The sequence below is a fragment of the Rattus norvegicus genome, chromosome 12 (genome assembly GCF_036323735.1).
Source record: "Rattus norvegicus strain BN/NHsdMcwi chromosome 12, GRCr8, whole genome shotgun sequence".
NCBI lineage: Eukaryota > Metazoa > Chordata > Mammalia > Rodentia > Muridae > Rattus > Rattus norvegicus.
This window is the reverse complement of record NC_086030.1, coordinates 16,377,876-16,398,248: the sequence shown is the minus strand read 5'-3', so window position 1 is coordinate 16,398,248 and position 20,373 is coordinate 16,377,876. Positions and strand designations below refer to the sequence as shown.

The 20,373-nt window shown below is 49.5% G+C and overlaps 1 protein-coding gene across 2 annotated transcripts; it reads right to left on the bottom strand.

The window, feature by feature from the left end:
- Window positions 1-8,166: 8,166 nt before the first annotated feature.
- Zfp853 (zinc finger protein 853) lies at window positions 8,167-18,697 on the bottom strand. Of its 2 annotated transcripts, XM_039089853.2 has the most exons (4): window positions 15,409-18,697; window positions 14,631-14,871; window positions 14,022-14,139; window positions 8,167-11,531 (listed from the first exon to the last, which is right to left on the bottom strand). In XM_039089853.2, exons 1-4 carry the CDS (start codon window positions 15,627-15,629, stop codon window positions 9,538-9,540), a joined length of 2,574 nt encoding a protein of 857 aa, XP_038945781.1. In that variant the 5' UTR covers window positions 15,630-18,697; the 3' UTR covers window positions 8,167-9,537. The 2 variants fall into 2 exon arrangements, with proteins under 2 accessions (XP_038945781.1, XP_038945782.1); XM_039089854.2 differs by lacking the exon at window positions 15,409-18,697 and having other exon boundaries at window positions 14,022-14,144; window positions 14,631-15,364.
- Window positions 18,698-20,373: the final 1,676 nt, after the last annotated feature.

Sequence of the window (20,373 nt, the reverse complement as noted above, 5' to 3'; positions counted from 1 at the left end):
AGAGGGGACCATGAGGGCTGCTGCTGGAGAACGGTCACCAGCGTTCCTACTTGGCTATGGACCCTGGATGCTAAAACACCAACATGCCAAGCAGGATGCGCTGACTTGTGCCATTGTGGCTGGGCTATGGCGGGTAAGGCCAACAGCCTTCCAATTGGATTTAAGCCCCACCCCACAGAGGGAGGGTCATATGCAGTACTGCAAGCCAGGACAAAATCCTGTAGCTGTGGGGATCACAGGTCCCAGTGGGCAAGCAACTTCTATGGTTTTGTTAGATGAATGTGATGCACCTGTCAAACTGACGTCGAAACATGGGAATGTAGCCCACGAGGCACTGTTGCTGCCACCCTCAATTCAACTGCTGGTGTAGCTCCTGAGAACAGGGGACTGTCACCTCAGCATGGTGGTCATTTCTCAGTCATAGGGGGACATGTATAGCTACCCCCTCCAAGGCTCAGGGATTATTTAATCGTTATGAATTTTTAATAGAAATTTAAGCTTATATTTGCTATAACAGACTATATATATATATATATGTGTGTGTGTATATACATACATTTTCAGCTCTTAATGTATCATATATATACACACTCTTCCGGTTTTGCTGTGGTAACACTTATGGGGCATTCCTTTCTGAACAGTGCCCATTCCATTTCTTTAAAAGTCCTGCTTCACAGAGAAGTCCGTCAGATACTCTGGGCCTGTTGGCTGAAGATCGGATGCCCCAACCATATAGAACAGCCTCTGGTCTGTCTAGGCAGCCGGCAGCCTCGTCATTTCGGAAGCTGCTCGCTTTGAACTTCCTGTTCACTCTGGTAAAATTGATCCTTCTGAGGTCTCTGATGAGGTCAAAGACTGGAAAGTTAGAGTCTCACAGTTTTCCTTATTAAAGATTTAGAGATATAAAAGCTTAAGTCGTTTAGGATCAAAGAAAATGTTTTAAGGCCTAAAAAGTTTTTTATTTTAGTTGATAAATGAAAGTTATGATAAGAAAATGCTTTAAGTACAGAATCTGGAACCTACCAAGATAGTATAGATAGTAGAGTGCTTTCTCCAAGATTGCCAAACACAAGTGGCCTGGACATTGTAAATACAATTCCCACCCGGCAGTTCTCAGAATCGTTCTTATTGTATATAGTTTATTAATGTTAGAGAAAAGTCAATTTTTGGACACAAAGGGAGAAATATAGCGATATTTTGGTTTCTTAAAAAAAAAAACTCAGCTACGTTATGTAAATATTTTTTGTTTTAATCCTCGGTGTAGGATACAAGGGAGCTTCAGATTGTCTACAGCCGTGAACTGTGATTGTCTTGTGCTCTGGGAGGGGCGTGATTTTTGCCAGCTGCAGATAATTTATGTGTAGAAATCTGGGTATTCATGAGAAAGAGTATAAAAACGAAAGGGCTGCTGGTTCCTACTACTGAGTTTGCATTGCTGGGTTGCTGGTTGGAGAAATCCTGATGAAGGACATTGCACTTGCTCCAAGGAACTCGAGGCCCTGAATCAGTAGGAAGTAGTTTAAAGAGATCTACTCTCCCTTTCTCCTCTAACCTTCTTTCTTTCTTACCAAGAAAGGGGGGGGGTTGGAAGGGTGGTAGGGTGATAGATAATAGAACCAACAAAGTAACCCAAAAAGTACACCAACAATAAACACCTCAAAATAGCTTTAGGAAGTCCCTGAAACTGACTAAATTCACTAGACCCCTTCCCGTCAGAATAAGCAATAAAAGCTAAAATTTCCCTCTGTGACTACTAGAACAGACCAGTGGAGAAGGCTCGGGAAAGATGAGCTGTGACGACATGAAACCAGACCAGCTGCCTAGAAGGGGTTTAGACCAGAGTCTCTTAGAAAGGTCACCATCAAACCTGTTGAACTCCCTGCAGGCTATGCAGTGTACTCCAGGTCCCGAGCTTTGTGAGCTGTCACCCATGCTGAGGTGGGTTTTAGTAATGTAGCTACCTTTGAGTCATTTCTGCTCCTGTAAGTGACCCCTCATCCATACTCCTGTAAGTCACCTCATTGGTGCACAAGGTTGGACTTCAGTGGTATCTGTACTTTTGTCTGTTTTGGGATCCCTTACCTAGGATGAATAGATTTATGTGCTGTATCTCCCCAGGAAGAGTTTTGTCACACAAAAACAGGGCACACAGGTGGCTTTTGAAGGACAGATCGCTCATGTCTGTATCTGGAGGACTCCAGCAGGCTTGGAGTCAGCCCAAAGCTACTGTATGTGAACCAAGTTATCCCTGGACATTCAGAACCTCAGGTGTCCTGAAATGACCCACTCCTTCCTGTGCTGACCGTGTCCCCCTCTCCCTTGGTGAGCGGCAGGAAAGCAGATACAAAGAACAAACTTCCAGGACAGAGGAGAGAGGGGGGAGAAGCCATGGCAGGTGATGTTAAGATTCTGCCCTGTGTATTTACAGGTTGTTATTAATGTTCTCAAGGGATGGATGGTACTGGGCTTTGTATGTTTAAGTGGGCAATTATATCTTATCAATTGGGTCAAAGATTACTGTGTTGTGTGTTCTTTTATGTGGGGATTTGAGTGTAGGAAAGTGTGTGGCTGAGATGTGTTTCCGCCAAGATATCTAGCAGATACTTTGGGCACCGAGGTGCGGACCCAGCGGGGTAAAAGACTACTACTCTTTTATTTTTATATTTGTACAACAACAGATGGCGCCCAACGTGGGGCACGAACCCACAACCTTGAGATTAAGAGTATCATGCTCTACCGACAACAGATGGCGAGCCAAGGTGATGGGCAAGAATCCACTAGTAATCCTGAGAGTAGAGAGAAAGTTTTTATTTTCTAAGAGGAGGCCGGCACCATGTTAAGTCATGTGATATCTTAAGTGCGGGAATTCAAACAAAGAAATGGGGAAGCCACTTGGGCAGGCAGGCTGTAGGTCCCCTGCTGTGTGAGAAGTAATGGCAGATCAGAGAGTTAGAGATTAAAAGCTGCTTTTTAAAGAAAGTTGTTTAGAAAGTCTTTCAGGATATTCTTATTCTTTTTAACATGGGCTCCACAGGAATTTTGGGTTGAAATCCTAGTTAGGCAAGCTACTTCTTAATTACAGGTATTATTAAAAGGTGATTGAGTTTGTTTTTAGAAAGAAGAGAGTAATCAGGTGGGGATTTTCATCCACGGTTCAGAACTTAGGGAAAAATTAGTCACTACCTCCAAGTAGAGAGTTGTGATGAAATGTCTGTAACACCAGGGAGAGTGAATGCAGACATATATTATAGAAGTTATTAAGGTTAAAGAAAAATATGTGGCTCCAGGTAGAGAGCTTAACAGATGGATATATTTTGGGCTAAAGTCCTGAGTTTTAAGTTGTTTGTTGGTTTTAGAATTGATAGAATGTGTTTAAGTTTGTTTTAAGGAGAGTAAAGAGATTACCCGAATCACGTGGTGATTTTCATCTATGGTTCGGAACTTAGATAGGGAAAAATTGGTCACTAACTCCAAGTAGAGAGTTGTGATAAATGTCTGTAACACTGGGGAGAGTGAATGCAGGCATATATTCTAGAAGTTATTAAGGTTAAATAAAAATCTGTGGCTCCGGGTAGAGAGTTTGACAGATTGAGATTTTGGGCTAAAGTCCTGGTTTGATGTGTTGCTTGTTGATACTGTAATTGATAAAAGGTATTTGGTTTGTTTTATGAATTACCCCGCTAAAGGCCATATAGCTTGTTGATGCCGGCTATCGAGGGTTTGTGGTTACTTTTGATATTTACCACAACAGGAAGCTCGAAGTCTCTTAACGTGGGCTCCACGGGAATTTTGGGTTAATTTCCTGATATCACAGAGTGCAAAAGCCTATCAGGATCATTGTTTAGCTTACTTCCTTTTTAAAAAAATTGTTTAGTCTTCATGATGGGTGTGACATTGAGTTTTAAGGTTATATTATTACTCTGGGAGAGAGTGCAAGATACAAGCTTTTCTGGTTTCAGACTAAGGAACACAGTATTTTGGGAGAAAGATTTTGTCTTTGTGTTTTTAAAAAGTGTGATTAGGCTCTGGAAACCTCACAGAGTCATACTGATCAGATTTGATAGAGGTAGACCGCCTGAAAAATTTATTCAGGAGAATCAAACAAAAAGATATCTCGATTTTAAACTTTTGTCTTGAGAGTTGTATTTTACAGAGTGTGCCTACTTGGAATCCTGATCTCAAGAACTTTCAGCTGGGTCCAGTCAGGACACATCCTGCTACAGCATTTGCTTCATTCTTCCTACCCCCTACCCTTAAGGATATCTCAACACCCATGTACAGCTTGAAGACGTTATAGAGGAGTCGTCGCCCCAATTCCCTGGACTTTGGGGGGCTGAAAGTGGTTATTCTAAAATTGTTTTTATGAGGAATTTAAAATTGGTTGTAATTTAACAGGGAGGAATTACCTAGATTGACTTGTACAGTCATAATTTCATTTGGTAACTAAGCTTAAATCGTATCTTTGTTTTGGCATAGAATTTTTTTTGTCAAAAAAGTTTACAAGGTTTAGAGCCAATCCTTCTATTGTTGTCATTACAAACTTCTGAGTTGATTACACCTGTGAGTTAAGATTCACATAGCAAAGTCATGGCTCTGAGTTTGTGAGAGTACTTTCAAGATAAAATTTAGGATATGGAGACAATAGTCCAGATTGTCTTACATAGGGAGATGGTTTTCAAAAACGTCAGAAATCCTCAAAATTTGAGATTTAAAGTTATGTATCTTTTGTTGAGACATATCTGCTCCTAACAGTTCCCCTTTGGTGGATTTAATGAAGAATGTGAACATCTCTACATCCAGGTGAGGCGATACTTTGTTGCTAGGCAGCCACTAGACAAAGCTGCCTGTTTCATCTGCAGACTAATACTGTCCAGAAAAGGACAAATTATGCAGAATAGTTGACTGATAAACTCAGCCAAGACAGGGTGATCAGCCCTTCAAAAATCTGCATTTCAAGAGTCTCTCAGTTGATTTTGGGCCAGAAGGCTGAAGACGTGCACTGAAGATGTTGCTAACAGGGGACTGTGCTAATGGAGATTTGTCTCTACAACCTCTCAGTTCTGGAAGCCATGTTAGGCTTCCTATGTGTATAGATATTTGGTCATTCCCAGATTTCTGACAGGGTTGAAGACTGATTATAGTCTCATAGCCTATCAGGCTGTTTAACTCTGAAAATACATATTTTATTAGTTATCAGATAGTATACAAGCTAGCCAAGATATATATATATATTTTAAGCCTTTCTTAAGCTGGAATGGATAACTAAATGTTCTGTTTTATTGATATAGTGATGGACTAGGTGTTGAGACTGTGATATGCTATACAAATTATAGAATGGTTAAAATTGTACTCAATTTATATGTAAGTGAAAAGGCTTTTTAACTGGACAAAAAGGGGGAAATGTTGTGGTTTGCCCTGAAGTTATCTGTATTTTGATGCTAATTCCACTGCCCCAAGCACAGCAGCCTAGTCAAGGACTCAGAACTCAGGTGACTTCACCAGAACCACCTCCCCACTGAATCTGTAAAGTACAGGTGAGGGGCAGGTACAGGATAGAAGGAGGCCTGTCATTGGAGGAGAAGGAAGGATGGGCAGGAGAGAAGTATGAAGGAAGAGGAGGAGACTAGGAGAGAAAGGAGGAGACAGGGACAGAGGAGAGAGAGAGAGGGGAGAAGCCATGGCAGGTGATGTTAAGATTCTGCCCTGTGGATTTAGCTCAGCGGTAGAGCGCTTGCCTAGCAAGCACAAAGCCCTGGGTTTGTTCCTCAGCTCTGAAAAAAAAAAAGAAAAGAAAAACAGTAATTTATTAAGATTCTGCCCTGTGTATTTACAGGTTGTTATTAATGTTCTCAAAGGATGGATGGTACCGGGCTTTGTATGTTTAAGTGGGCAATTGTATCTTATCAATTAGGTCAAAGATAAAAAAAAAAAAAAAAAAAACAACTTCCAGAAAACTGCTGGGTTGGCAGATAGTCCTGTCACTGACAGAGGCCAGTGTGGAGGGCAGAGCAGGAATTAAGCAGGTAACAGCAGCTGTCTCTCCATAGCCCACACTTACCTTGAACTTGCCATCCTCCAACCTCAAGTTTCAGAGAGCTTGGACGAGAGGCTGTGCCACCAGGTCAGCTAGCTGTTATATGAGTGTATTTGGGGACTTCTGTGTCCATTTCCTTGTACATACCATGTGTGTGTGTGTGTGTGTGTGTGTGTGTGTGTGTGTATACATACATATATACATACATATGTATATATACATTTATACAAGTGTACACACATAAATATATATACATAGATGTATGTATATATACATTTATACAAGTGTACACACATAAATATATATACATAGATGTATGTATATGTGTGTGTGTATATATGTATACATATATGTATATATGTGTGAGAAACATGAGAATTGCGTTAGTGCCAAAAATGTATCTTTTCATTTTTGAAGTCCTTAGATTTCATCCATATTGTTTTGATACAATTGCTTTAAAAGGATTCCTTTCAGTGGGGCCTGGGCACCATGGAACCAGGAGGACCCAGTCTGGAGCAGGAGTCCAACACCCAAAATCTCATCTTGAGAACAGTAGGAGTGAGGGCCAATCCTCCTGCGCCTGCTTGTCCCAATGCACATGGGTGTATGGCCCAGACCTTCATCTCCTCCAGAGGCCGTTACATAGTTGCAGGCATTTAAACTTTCCCTTCCCTTATAAAGTCATGTCCAACAAGTACCTGAAATTCTGCTTCATGCAAATGAAGCATTCCCAAAACCTCAGCCCCCATTCGATGGTCAATGATGTACCTACACTCACTCCCAAAAGGTTGAAATAGCCTCTTTTTTCCCAACGAAAGGAGTTGCTCAATGAAGCCTGCCTCCTGAGAAGTCTTTCTCACCTCGCTCTCACCCATTGCCTGAGGTCTCCATTACACGCACGCACACGCAGTTCCCAGTTCAGAATCTGCCAGTGCCAGCATGGTTGTGCTGACAGTTCTTTCAGACTGCAGTCTGGTTCCCAGCACTCAAATTGGGCTGCTCACTGCTCCAGGGAGTCCAACGCCCTCTGCTGGCCTCTGTAGGCACCTGCACACATGTGGTGATGAACTGACACAGACACATTACACACATAATACATATATACATAAATTTAAAATATAATAAAATTATTCCCTTCTAGTGAGTTTGTGACAACAGTTATGAAGTAGCAATGAAAATAATGTTATGGTTGGGCGTCACCACAACGTGAGCAACTGATAAAGAGTCACGCATTAGGAAGGGTGAGAGAGACGGGCCTACACCCACACATTTTCATCCTTGGAAAGATTTGTTCTGACCTAGGGAGATGGCTCAGTTCACAAAGAGCTTGTGCAAGCAGGAGGACCCCAGTTCAGATCCCCAGAACCCTCACAGAAGACAGGCGTGGTAACACATATCTCTGTTAGAGCTGAGGGGAGGGGTACAGAGACAAGGGGGCTCGCTAGCAGCCGGCGTAGCCAATGGATGTGCTCCAAGGTCAGTTGAGAGACCCTGTCTCAAAAAGGAAAGAGGGTTGGGGCTGTCGAGATGGCTCAGCGGGTAGAACCGTTTTGTAACACAAGCCTGGCTTCCTGGCTTCAATCCCTTGAATCTGTATGAAGGAGGAAAGAGAGAATCGATTCTATAAAGCTCTCTTATGTGCACTGTAACACATGCATCCCCCACAAACATGTGCACATTCACACAGGTTTGTTATAAACACAGTATAAGGTGGCACGTGCTTATAATCTTAGTACCCAAGAGGCTGGCTGAGGCAGAATTATTGCAAGGTCAAGGATGACTTGGGCCACATTTCTTTGAGACTCTCATTAAAAGAGAATCTATAGCTTGTGACTGTGCATGGGGCTCAGCTGGCACAGTGCTTGCCTCAAACGCACAACGCCCTCGGTTCGATCCCCAACACCTGTGTGCCAGCTCTCGGGAGGCCGAGGCAGGAGAATCTGAAGTCAGCCTTAGGCCATCCTCTGCTATATATCGAATTTGAGGCCAGCCTAGGGCTGCACGAGACTGTTTTAAACAAACAAGAGAAGTTGCCCTGGATCTGTGAGACTCTGTTTCAAAGAAACCAACAAGATTAGAGGTCCCAGGCAAGGTGTGAAATGTGAAGTTTGCATCACAGACGGGACAAACTATTGGCATTATCCACTTTATTTCCCAAGTTTTGTTTTTCACTTGCCAACACATGTATAAAATTTGGCAGGCTGTGTTACTGAAGGAGTTGCAGGGAGGGCAGAGAAAGGGCAGGAATCAAGCAGCCACAGTGGGCAAGTGAGGTTAGGTGGGGCAGGAATTGGCTGGGGACCATGGAAGACCTCCTCCACGCACACACCTTCCAGCACTGTGCGCTGCTCAGACAGTCCCTGGCCTACGTGATTTGGTAAGCATGGCTTACAGCCTTTCTGATACCCCCAGTCCTTGTCCCCAACATTTCCCCCACACCCCCAAGCAGGAGGCAGGGACTCCTCTGGCCACCCCTCCCCGTAGCTTAGCCCTGGAGATTGTGGTCCCTGGGTCATATGGTGCTGACCACTTGGACAGCATCTAGATGGCTTAGGCTAGGCCGGGGCTACAAGCTCTTCTTGGAAATCTCTTCTTCACCTGTATTCTTACATCAGGGGACAGTAAGGACATACAAATGGCTAGGGGACATTCCAACAGAGTCCCCGAATCTGCTTCTAACACCTGTAGTCTGGACTCCATGGGAAGGAAGGTTTGACCTTCCACCCAGAGCAGGACTTCTGGCTTTTATTTGCACACTGACTGGACTGCCACCGTGACCTTGTCTACGAGCAAAGACCAGGCATCTGCACCACCCTTCCACGTTTCATCTTGACAAATATTTTCAAGATTTATGTCATGAAAATTCACTGCCTTGACCAAGTTCACTGCACTGTGACAACCTGAAGACCACCGGTTTTTATTTGTTTTTGTTTTTGAGGCAGGGTCTCATGTAACCCAGGCTATCCTCCAACTCACTATGTGGCGGACAATGACCTTAGCCTCCTGCCACCACCTCCCAAGTGCTGGGATTGCATATGTCCACACACCAGGTTTGTATTGGTGCTGGAGATGAAACCCAGGGCTTTCTGCTAGGCAAGCAATTTACCCCAGGCTGAGCTTCCTCCCTCAGCTCCCCCCTTCCAGTTTCTCCTTAAGTATCAGAGCAATCCATTCTCCAAGCTCTTACAGACTTTGCCCATCTCATTTGCTGGTTGGTGTTCGGTTAAATCAAACCTCACGTTTGTTGTTTGCCACAAAGCCAGTTCAGTTCTCAGTCCTATTTTCCCAAGAAAGGACAAAGTTGGACAGTCTCTCTCACCCGCCTGGAGATGGTTTTCGGGGGGGAGGGTGAATCTGTGAACTTGGTGTTTGGGAGGGAGGGGTCTGGAAAAAGCTGGAAGTCTTCCTTTCCTAAGAATAATTCAAGATGCCCAGAATGTCCTCAAATTGGAGTTAAAACCAGGAACTAGGGTCGAGGTGTGTGTGAATGGCTCTAACGCCTCTCAGTGCTTTCCGGAGGCAGAGGTCTGCTGGGCCCTTGTAGAGGGCACAGGCCTGGAGGACCGCAGGAGGCCCAGGCCTCGGGAGCGCCCTGCCCCATGCAGCTGGCGCTCGTGCCTGCGGATCTGCACCTTCTGCCGGAAGCGCTCGCCACAGTCCTCGCACACGTAGGGCCGCTCACCCGAGTGGGTGCGGCGGTGGCGCAGCAGGTTGGAGGAGACGCTGAAGCGCTTGCCGCAGTCGCCACAGGCGTAGGGCCGTTCTCCGGTGTGGGTGCGCTGATGCTGCACGAGCGCCGAGCTCTCGCTGAAGCGCTTGGAGCAGTAGGTGCAGGCGTAGGGTTTCTCGCCCGTGTGGATACGCTGGTGGGTCACTAGGTTGGAATGCTGCGAGAAGCTCTTTCCGCACTCGCTGCAGAGATACGGCCTCTCCCCAGTGTGCGTGGCCTGGTGTCGCACCAGGTCCGTGCTGCGGCTGAAACCCTTGCCACATTCCCCACAGACGGTCGGCCTGTTCCGGACTCGCCGCTTCCTCCGCTGTCTGGCGGGAGTTAGAGCCGCACTCCCCGCGGGCCCCGGAATGGCCACCACAGTGGGTGTGGCCACAGAGGGCAGCACCATGACCTCCTGCAGCACCACATAACCTGGAGGGGCCACCACGACGGTGGCTGAAGCCGGTGCTGCAATCCCCGGAGTGGGCACCAGCTCCAGCTGCAGCTCCGGCTGCACAGAAGTCAGCTCCAGCTGCAGCTCCTCCTGCTGGGCGTCTAGTTCCACCGGGGTCAGCTCCAGGTGCACCTCCTGTTGCTCCAGCTGCAGCTGCTCCATCTGCTGCTGCTGCTGCTGCAGCTGCTCCAGCTGCTCCATCTGCTGCAGCTGCAGCTGCTCCATCTGCTGCTGCTGCTCCAGGTGCTCCTCCAGCTGACGCAGCTGCTCCTGCAATTTTAGCTGCAGCTGCCGCTGTTCCTGCAGCCTCTCCAGCTCCTGCTCAGATCTGATGTCCACAGGCATGAGTTCCAGTTCCACTCCCTCCTCCTCTTTCTCCTCTTCTTCCTCTGGCTCCAGTGGAGGAGGCTGCAGCTGCTGGTGCCGCTGTTGCTGCTGCAGCTGTTCCTGCTGCTGCAACAGCTGCTGCTGCAAGTGTGCCTGTTGCTGCTGTAGCAACAGCTGCTGCTGTAGCTGTCCCTGTGGCTGTAGCACCAATACCTGTTGCTGCAAGTGTTGCTGTTGCAAGTGTGCCTGTTGCTGCAACAGTTGCTCCTGTTGGAACAGCAGCTGCTGCAACTGCTCCTGTTGCAACAGCTGTTGCTCTTGCACTTGCTGTAACTGCAATGCTTGATCTTGCACATGCTGCAGCAGCAATTGCCTCTGCTCTTGCAACAGCTGCTCTTGTTGGAGAAGCTGCTGCTGCTGTGACTGGTGTTGTTCCTGCACTTGCTGCTGTGGCGCAGGCTCATGCATTTGCTGCTGCACAAGATGCTGCTGTTGGATTTGCTGCTGTTCCTGCTGCTGTGGAAACGGCTGTTGTGCTTGGTTTGGAGGCTGCCTCGTCTGGTGCTGCTGCAGCAACAGATGCTGCTCTTGTCCAAGTCTCGGCAGCTGCACCGCCTGCAGCTGTGGTTGTGGTTGATGATGCCGCATGGACCGGTCTTCCTGTCGTTCTTGCTGTGGTGGAGACAGCTGCTGTTGCCCATCTTGCTGCTGCTGCTGCTGCTGCTGCTGCTCATGCTGCTGCTGCTGCTGCAATTCTGGCTGGGATCCTAACAGTTGAGGCTGAGATTGCTGCTCTTGCAACTGCTTGTGCCCCAGCTGTTGTTCCGGCTCTGACCGACGCTTTAATCGGTGCACTCGCAAGTCCTGTGGTTCCTGCTGCTCTGCCTCGATATAGTAGACATAGTTACTGACCCCGACTGAGGCTGCCAGCGCTGGCTGCTGTGGATGGCTGCGCCCCTCCTGAACCTCCTCTTCCTCCTGCCTCTCATTCCCACCACTGCTACCTGTAGTGGAAACGGCAGGAAGCCAGGAGAGAAGGATTCATAGGCGGTGATCTCGACCAGACCTCAAAAGGATGCACCCAGGATACACTAAGGGGCTCTGAGCAGGGACCCAAAAATGTGAGATCAAATGACAGGACAAACGTTCCCAGAGACCCCCTGATTACCCCATTCAGACTCCCACTGAGCCCCCTTCAAACAAGTCAGCGTCCCCAAGCTCTTGGGGCTCCTGACACCATTCCCTGAAATGTGTCTAGCTCTTTCTCCCCATATAGGGAGACCAGCTATTCCAGTGGCTGAGCTCTGAACCCATTTATGGTCACACTATCTGTCTGTCTGTCTGTCTGTCTGTCTGTCTGTCTGTCTATCTATCTATCTATCTATCTATCTATCTATCTATCTGTTTTTTTTTTTTTTTGAGACAGGATCTCTTTGTAGCCATGACTATCCTAGAATTAGCTCCTTAGATAAAGCTGGCCTTGAACTCACAGAGATCCGCCTGCCTCTGCCTCCCAAGTGCTGGGATTAAAGGTGCACACCACTACCACCAGAGACAATGGTCACACTTTAAACGAGTGAAATCTGCCTTGTCTGTGAATAACGAGCCATTTCTATAAATACATGGCAAGTCATTTCTAGAAACCACTGAAGTAGCAAGGAAGCCAGGGTAGGGAGTCTGTATTTCCGAAGTTAACTGGAAAGGCGGGCACACACAGCAGCATGCCTATCACTCCAGCCTCAAACGGTGGAGCCAGGGGTCCCTGGAAAAAGCTGGCTGGGAAGACTAGCCATGCAGGCAAGCTTTGAGCTTAACTCAGAGACCCTGTCCCATTGCATACGGTGGAAAATGATCAAGTATGACTGAGGCCTCCAAACGCATGTGCACGAGTGTCCACACACACCCATGCACATGAGCACCCGAATGCAGACAAGAAACATGAAGGCACATGTGCACACCACACATACTACACACAGATAGTTGCATATAATTATACTGTACAAAGACAAATTTTCTAATCACCTTTGTTGGATGTGTTTTTAAAATCTGTGTGTCTTGTGTATGTACATGTGTATGTTCATCCATGCGTGTGCTCGTGGGAACACAGGTGCCACAGCACACCTACAGAGGTCAGAGGACAACCTTGGGTGCTGGACCTGACCTTCCACTCTGAGACAGGGTCTCTTCTCTGTCACTGCAGGCCAGCTGGCCCTGGACTTTCCAAGGATTCTCCTGCCTCTACCTCCTGTCACACAATAGAGGCGCTGTGATTACAGACTATGCCTCCACTTGAATTCCGGGGACTCAAACCTTTGTCCTCAAGCTTGGAGGGCCAACACTTTCCCCACTGGGACACCTGAAGCACCTTTTCTTTTCCAGAGACACTTCTACTGGGCAGCTGGGTGTTGGGTCGTAGATGAAGACAGCTATGGGAATGTGTCCCTAGAACAAGATCAGCACCCTCTCACGCACTCCTTTCTCGTGCCTCTTATGCAGGGACAGACCTCACCTCGGTGTGAGGTCTCCTCATCTCTAGCTTGGTCACGTGGTCACTCTGACTTCCTGGGACAGCAGTTTCCACAGAAGCATTTTATTGACCATGTAGTTAGATGTCACCTGAAGTGTGTGCTTGCTAGAGTTAAATTTATAAGTGGAAAGAGTCTTCGTTCAATTCATAGAGCCCCATTTAATTTTATTCCTCTAATTTTCCTGATATATATTCATTTTCTCTCTCTCTCTCTCTCTCTCTCTCTCTCTCTCGTTCACTTGCTCTCTCTCGCTCTCTCTCACTCTTGCTGTGCAACACTGTCTCATTGTATATAGTCCTAATTCGGAACTCACTATATGGGTCAAGCCGTCAAACTGTGACCCTCTTGCCTGAGCCTCCCAAGTTCTGGGTTTCCAGTCAGGTGTCCCCAGGCCCAGCTCTTCCTGGTTCTCTCAACTCTGTTCAAGTCTGTCCCCACACAGTCACTTGCTGCCTTTAAAGCACAAAATGTGAAAGCTGACTCTTGTCCACCCTTAAAGGCTGCCCGCCCCTGCACGGGTCTCAGGGAGGGGACTGGGAAATTCCACATCCTGGGAGCCTGTGTGTGGAGGGAAGGAGATGGGCACAGGGTAGAGAGGTAAGGGCAGGAAAGAAGCCATTCAGCCAGTGTCTGAGGCATTAGAGACAGAGGAAAAACTCTCCAGCCCCAGATGGGAGATGGTAGGGGTTTGGGGGGGCACCTGGGAAAAGCAGGGTAGAGCCAATCCAGATGCGGGTCTCAGAGATGAAGCTACTAAATCTCTAAGTATCTCTCTCCAGCAAGACCTTGCCTGACAGCCACCACAACAGGTCCTAAAACAAGTTTTAAGGTAGCTGGGGTTAGCGGGCATGAGTATGCTGGTCACACATGGGGTTCCTCTGTGGTGGTCTGGACTGTGCCACCTTGCAAACTCAACTAAAGAATCCTTGTGGAGGGGACCCATTGTCTCCACACCCCAACCCTCACCTGAGAGGGTGTCAGGCCCTGGACCCCCATCCTCAAGACATCGAAGCTCCAACACAAAAGTCTGGGTTGCTGGGCCCAGCTCCATCCTGGCCGTCACACCAGGTTCTCCCAGAGCAGGCTGTGCTAAGAGGAATAAAGGAAACTGTTCAGAAGGGAGGTGGTGGTGGCTGAACCCCATTCCTACACAGAATAGCCAGAACTATTACTTAATGGATGTACACAGGAATTCACCTCCGCTGACCAGTGGCCCTCTTGCCCCCTGACATAAGACTGTGGGAACTAACCTATCCCAAGGCTGGGAAGCTTGTGCCCATGGGCACAGCTCCTTGTCTCCTTCCAAAGAATGACCATCCCCCAGGCTTCAAAGGGCACATGGGTCAGGTGTGTCACCCCAGGTCCCTGGGAAGTAGGTGTCCAGATCACTGTAGCTCACGGCAGGAGCCTTCTGCAGGCCTGCGTTCCTGTCCGGAGTCCTCTCTGAAGAAGTGGTCTGCACATTCGGGAGTCCCTACACCCCCGCGCCAGCTGCCTACACCTCCCTCTGGCTTTAGAAGCTCTCCTTAGAGAAGCGTCTGTGCGCGCCTGCAAGGATCTCCCGCCAGGCCTCACCTGGAACAGCATTTCCCGCCGCCGGCCACCGCCGCCGCCGCCGCCGCCGCTGCTGGCAGCAGCCTCTGCGCTAGGGGAGGTGTGGTCACCAGTGGCTACAAGGTGAAGGCCACGGCCGTTCAACCAGCTCCTTCCGGAGGTACCTCCATCTAGAATGAGCCATGGAGGCTCTGACCACCCCCGGGAGAACCCTTTACGGGTACTCTGCAGGGTCTTCACTGTCAGAGCTGCCGAGGTCGCCCTGGGCCAAGACAAGGTGCAGAGTGGAGTTCCCAGGCAGAAGTTTGGTGGAGACTCTCGCGTAGGGACAGGGAAGGGAGGCAGGGTTCCAAATCCAGAACTGGGATCAGGGTTGATCCGGGTGGCCCATGGCGCGCAGCAGGGCCCAAACTAGGGCCCTAGGTTGGCTCGGTGGGAACCGGGTGACAAGGGTCCTGGACCATAACCTGCCACAGGTGCCCGGGTGCGGGGGGGGGGCGTGGGGGGGGGGGCGGGCGCCGCGGCCGGGCCGGGTCCCGGATCGCTCGCCCGCCCTCCCGTGCTGTGCGTCCGAGCGGGAAGCGGCCCGGCCCGGGCGGGGGCGCTGGGGGGCCGGCACAGGAAGTCCCCCCGGCATCCGCATCCTGTCCCCCGCCCTTGCCGCCCGCCGCGCCCCCGCGCCCCGGCCCCCGCCGCCACCACCATAGCCGCTGCCTTCGCCTTAGCCGTGGTCGCCGCCGCCTCTCTAGGCCGCGCCGCCAGCTTTGTGTGGTTAACCCTTCCCGGCCCGGCCACTCACCAGGGCCCCCCACCCCGGGGAGGTGTGGGTGGGGATGGGGACAGGATGGTCGGCCCTGCGTGCGTCTCAGGGTCCGCCGATGCTGGGCGCAGCGCACGCCGCAACGCATCGCCTGGTGCTGTGCGCGTGTCCGTGCGCCACGGTGGGCGATTGTCACTGAGGCTGCAAGGCTGGAAGAGGAAGGGGGTTCCCAGCCAACACCCCTTTATTCTCTGAAGCATAGGTGTAGCTTCAGGACACTCTTCCCTTGACTGTGGCGTACGAATTGGGGCTAATTAGCACGTTCTTAATCAGTTAACGGGGGGGGGGGGGGGGGGAGCCCTTTCCTGATCCCAGCAGGTTCAGAACAGCCAACCCAGACTCTTGAGTTGGCAGAGATGGACAGGTAGAGATTGTGCCAGCTCCATCGGGCCACCCTCGGGAACTGAGGGAACTGCTGTTATCTCTTTGGGTTCTTGCTCTCTCCAGTAACCAGAGGCCCTCCCTCATTCAGCCTCCAGCCTTTCGGAGGAGGGGAGAGGAGAGACCGGCTCCCAGCGTTCTGAGCCAGTGGCTTCTCCTCCGCCCCCCCCCCCCCCCCGTTTGTTTGAAGACACAACAAATCGTTTCCTGCCTGAGGGTAGGAGTAAGAATAGGAATTGGGGTGTGTCTCTTTTCCAAGAGGTTTGAGTTCACCATTTGCATTTCCCTCACTCAGCTTTCCTGGCAGACCACAGGCTTCTGGACAATTCACAGAAGAAGCACTGCTTCAGTTCTGTAGGAAAGAGGTGGCGAATGAAGCTCTGTAAGCCCTGTGAGTGCCCTGGCACTCGCAAAGCCCTAGGTTCCATCCCCAGTAGTGCATAAAACCCACACCCACAGGTATGAGCCTGTCATTCCAGAAGTTAGCAGAAGGATCGGGAGTCCAAGGCCATCCTTGGCTACATATAAAGTCTGAAGCTAGTCTGGACTACATGGGACACTGTCTCAGAAATAAATAATTTTTTTTCTTGAAAAACTCAGATCTGCCAAAAACAGAGCGGCCTCTAGAGTGGAGACGTCCTCAAAGGGGGGACAAGAGCCCTTCCTGGGATCACAACCCCATTCTTTCTGTCTCCCTGCTTGCAGTAAAGTCTCCAATTCACACGATTCCTGCCCCCCCCCCCCAGGCCTGGCTTGAAAAGCCTGAATGACGATGCCTTGCAAACCAGCGCCCGCCTACCAAGGGAATGGGTGCAGAGGGCCGAGATGATGCACCGAGCTGTACACCAGTAGGGACCCAGCTTTGGAGGCAGGGCTATTTTGGAGTGACAGGGGCTTCTGGCAACCAAGTAACCAGAGGCACCATATAGTCTTCCATCTGTGAAAGTGGAGACAGGCTGCCAGGCAACAGTGTCAGGGCAGCTGAGCAGACAGGTGGGCGTGTCCTTGATGGGAGCCTCTTCCAGAGAACCCAGCCCCTACTGTTTCCATCTTCTGAGTGAGTGTGTGTTGGGGGGGGGGTGCACGTGCACATGCGTGCAAGTGTGCCTGTGTGTGCATGTGTGTGTGCGTGCATGTGTGAGTTCACACGCGCGTGCAATTGAGCCCGTGCACCCATATGCACATTTAAAGAGGTCAGAGGAGGATGCTGGGTGCCCTCTACTTAGCATTTCCTAACTTATTCCCTTGAGACAGAAGCTAACCCTGCAGCAGAGCTGGCAGCCAGCAAGCCCCAGCCACCCTCTTATCCCTGCCCCCCACCAACAATTGGGGTTATAGGCCAGCCAGTATGCAGGCTCTTTACATGGGTGCTGGAGATTCAAACTCAAGTCCTATGCTTGCCCTACAAACTTCCTCTCCCACTAAGCTTCTCCTAGTCCCCTTCCCTGGATCCTTCACTGCTCCCTCCCTTGCATGGCTGGATTCTTTCCAAAAGTATTTACACATCCACAGGGCCCTCCCAACCTCAAAACAGGCATCCCCTTCTGCTCCCCACCGCACGCCTATCCCTCCATCCCTTCTCCCACCTGGCCTGAGTGCCATCACTTCACCCAGACAGCTCCCTCCGTCTCATGGCACGGGCCACCTCCTTGTCCTAAACCTCTTATCTTCTGCCTGGAGGCAGCACAAGACACTTCTGCTGGGTGTCCCTTAGTCTGCTCCACCCAGACCCTTCTATAGTCTTTTCTTGTGTGTGGGAGAGGAATTTCTGGAAATCATTGCTGACTTTTGCATCATTTCCACAAACAAGATGTCTCTGGGAAGCAATTGTTTCCGCCCGCGCCCATAGGTGTAGAAGCCATATGTCAATACTGTGTGTGAGCATTTGGACATTTGAGTGCAGGTGCCTTGGAGTCCACAAGGGGGCAGCACCAAGCCACCTCTCCAGCCCGCCTCCACCTTATTTTTTGACCTAGAGCTCTCCCTGATTAACTAAACTGGCTGGTCACTAAGCTCCAGGGATCAGCCATGTCTGTCTTCAAAGCACGTGAGTACAGACCCACAGCACTGCCGGCTTCGATAGGAGTGAGGGGAAGAGGGATGTAGCTTAAGTTGGTTCCTGCTTGCCAAGCAGTCCAAAAGTTCCAAGACGTGATCTCGGCACTGACCAAAACAGTGCTTTCCTGAATTCTGTGTGTTTGCACAGCAAACCTGAGTGGGCCATGGGAAATCCTGACTTTGTAACTAGTTGGCCAGGAGCCTGGGTAGACTGGGGACCCTGGAACTGGTTTCATCAGGACTGTGCCCCTAACCTGTTTAGTCTGCACCCATTCTGGTGGTTATGGGGTTTTGTTTTTTGGTTTTTTTTGTTTTTTGTTTTTTTTGCAACCTTGGATGCATGTATGTTTACCGTTTCCATGGTTACACTTGTCTTTGGGGCTGAGCCCAGGAATCTTCCCGTGCTTGAGTCTGTCTGTTCTAACCACTCTGGTGTTAACCTACTCAGTGCTTTCTTTTATTTCTATTGATTGAGCCATGATTTCGCTTGGTAGCCCTACTCACATCTTTCCCTCCTCTCAGCCTTACACCCAATCAAACTGATTAGAAACCTAGTTTTTCTTTTTGGTTTTAAAATCGCATTTGGGCTGGAGAGATGGCTCCGTGGTTAAGAGCACTGACTGTGGGGTTGGGGATTTAGCTCAGTGGTAGAGCGCTTGCCTAGGAAAAAAAGAACCAAAAAAAAAAAAAAAGTACTGACTGCTCTTCCAGAGGTCCTGAGTTCAGTTCTCAGCAACCACATGGTGGCTCACAACCATCTGTAATGGGATCCGATGCCCTCTTCTGGTGTGTCTGAGGACAGCTAAAGTGTACTCATATAAATAAAATAAATAAATCTTTTTTTTTTTTTTCGGAGCTGGGGACCGAACCCAGGGCCTTGCGCTTCCTAGGCAAGCGCTCTACCACTGAGCTAAATCCCCAGCCCTTTTTTTTTTTTTTTTCGGATAAATAAATCTTTTTAAAAGCACCACATGTGGGGTTGGGGATTTAGCTCAGTGGTAGAGCGCTTGCCTAGCAAGCACAAGGCCCTGGGTTCGGTCCCCAGCTCCAAAAAAAAGAAAAAAAAAAAAAAAAGCATCACATGTATTCTCTGGGGTGGGGGAGGGGGCATGCACCACAGCATATAAGTCCCTTCCTTCTCCCTCGTGGGTCCAAGGAATCAAACTCAGGTTGTCAGGCTTGGCGGCAAGCACCCCGATCCACTGAGCTGACCCACCAGCAGCGTTGTTAATTATTCTTTTTCTTTCAGTTTTTGGAGACAGGAGTTTCTGTGTGTAGCCCTGATCATCCTGAAACTTGCTCTGTAGACCAGACCGACTTCAAACTCAGAGATCCACCTGTTGAGGCAGCCTTCTATCCCAGGCTGGCCTCGAACTCACCATGTAGACCTTGAACTTCTGATCTCCTGCCTCCTAAGTGCTGGGATACAGGCACGGACCACCATGCCCAGTGTATGGAGCGCTGGGATAGAACGTCGGGTCTCGAGAATGCCATGTACGCACTCTGTCAACTGACCCACACTCCGAACTCCCTTCTGCATAGTTTCTGGCAGGAATCTTGTCAGGAAGAGACAGAGGGCTGCCAGCCAAGTAGCCCATTTCTATATGATTGGGGCGGTTCCAGCCACTGCAGGAGATGTGGTGGTAAAGTGGTTACCAAGGAGCCCAGAGTCACCAGTCACCGTCAGTGGCATCCACTATGGGTTCCCTTCTGTCTAGATCCTGGTCAAGACCGTGGAGAAGAGTTCTGCGGCTGGAAGCATCCAGAAAGCCAGAGGAACCAAGTGGCCACACAGGTGGTGTAGACGCGGCAAGACTGTGCAGGAATCAGGCCACATGAGTTGAGTGTGTCCGCAGGACTGAGCTCGGTACTCAGGCTGTCTTAGTTTTCTGATGCCATGAAGAGAGGAGCCCTAGCCTGATGTACAGGGCAGTTTTCTGCCTCTCAGGTAACCCCAGGCTCAAGGAAAGTGCAGACGGCGATTGGGAAGGGACTCTGCAGAGATGCACGCCTGCTTTGAACAGCTAGACCTGGAGGCTCAAAAACCACAGAGGCCAGGTGGGATGCATGATCAACAACTCCAAAATCAAAAAACAAAAACAGCAAACAAAAAACCCCACCACTGGGTGGAAGCCCAGAATCTAGCACAGTGGAGGAGAAAGTGGGAGGGTCCAGGGTCATCCTCAGCTACATACTACTTCAAATTCAAGGCTAGCCTGGGCTATATGAGGCCTTGTCTTAAAATGGTAACAATGATGACAACATCAATAATACATTTAAATAGTAAGTACTGGGGAGATGGACTGAGGCGTGGGTAAAGTATCTGCCACGAAGACCTGAGTTCAAACCCCCAGCACACGCATAAAAAGCTCCGGGGTGGAGAGAGCAGGACCACTGGGGCTCCACAGCCAGGCAGCCTAGCCAGCTCCAGCTTCAGTGAGAGAGCCATCTCAAGAGCAGAAGACAGAGTGTGACAGAGATGGACTCTCGGTGTCTTCCTCTGGC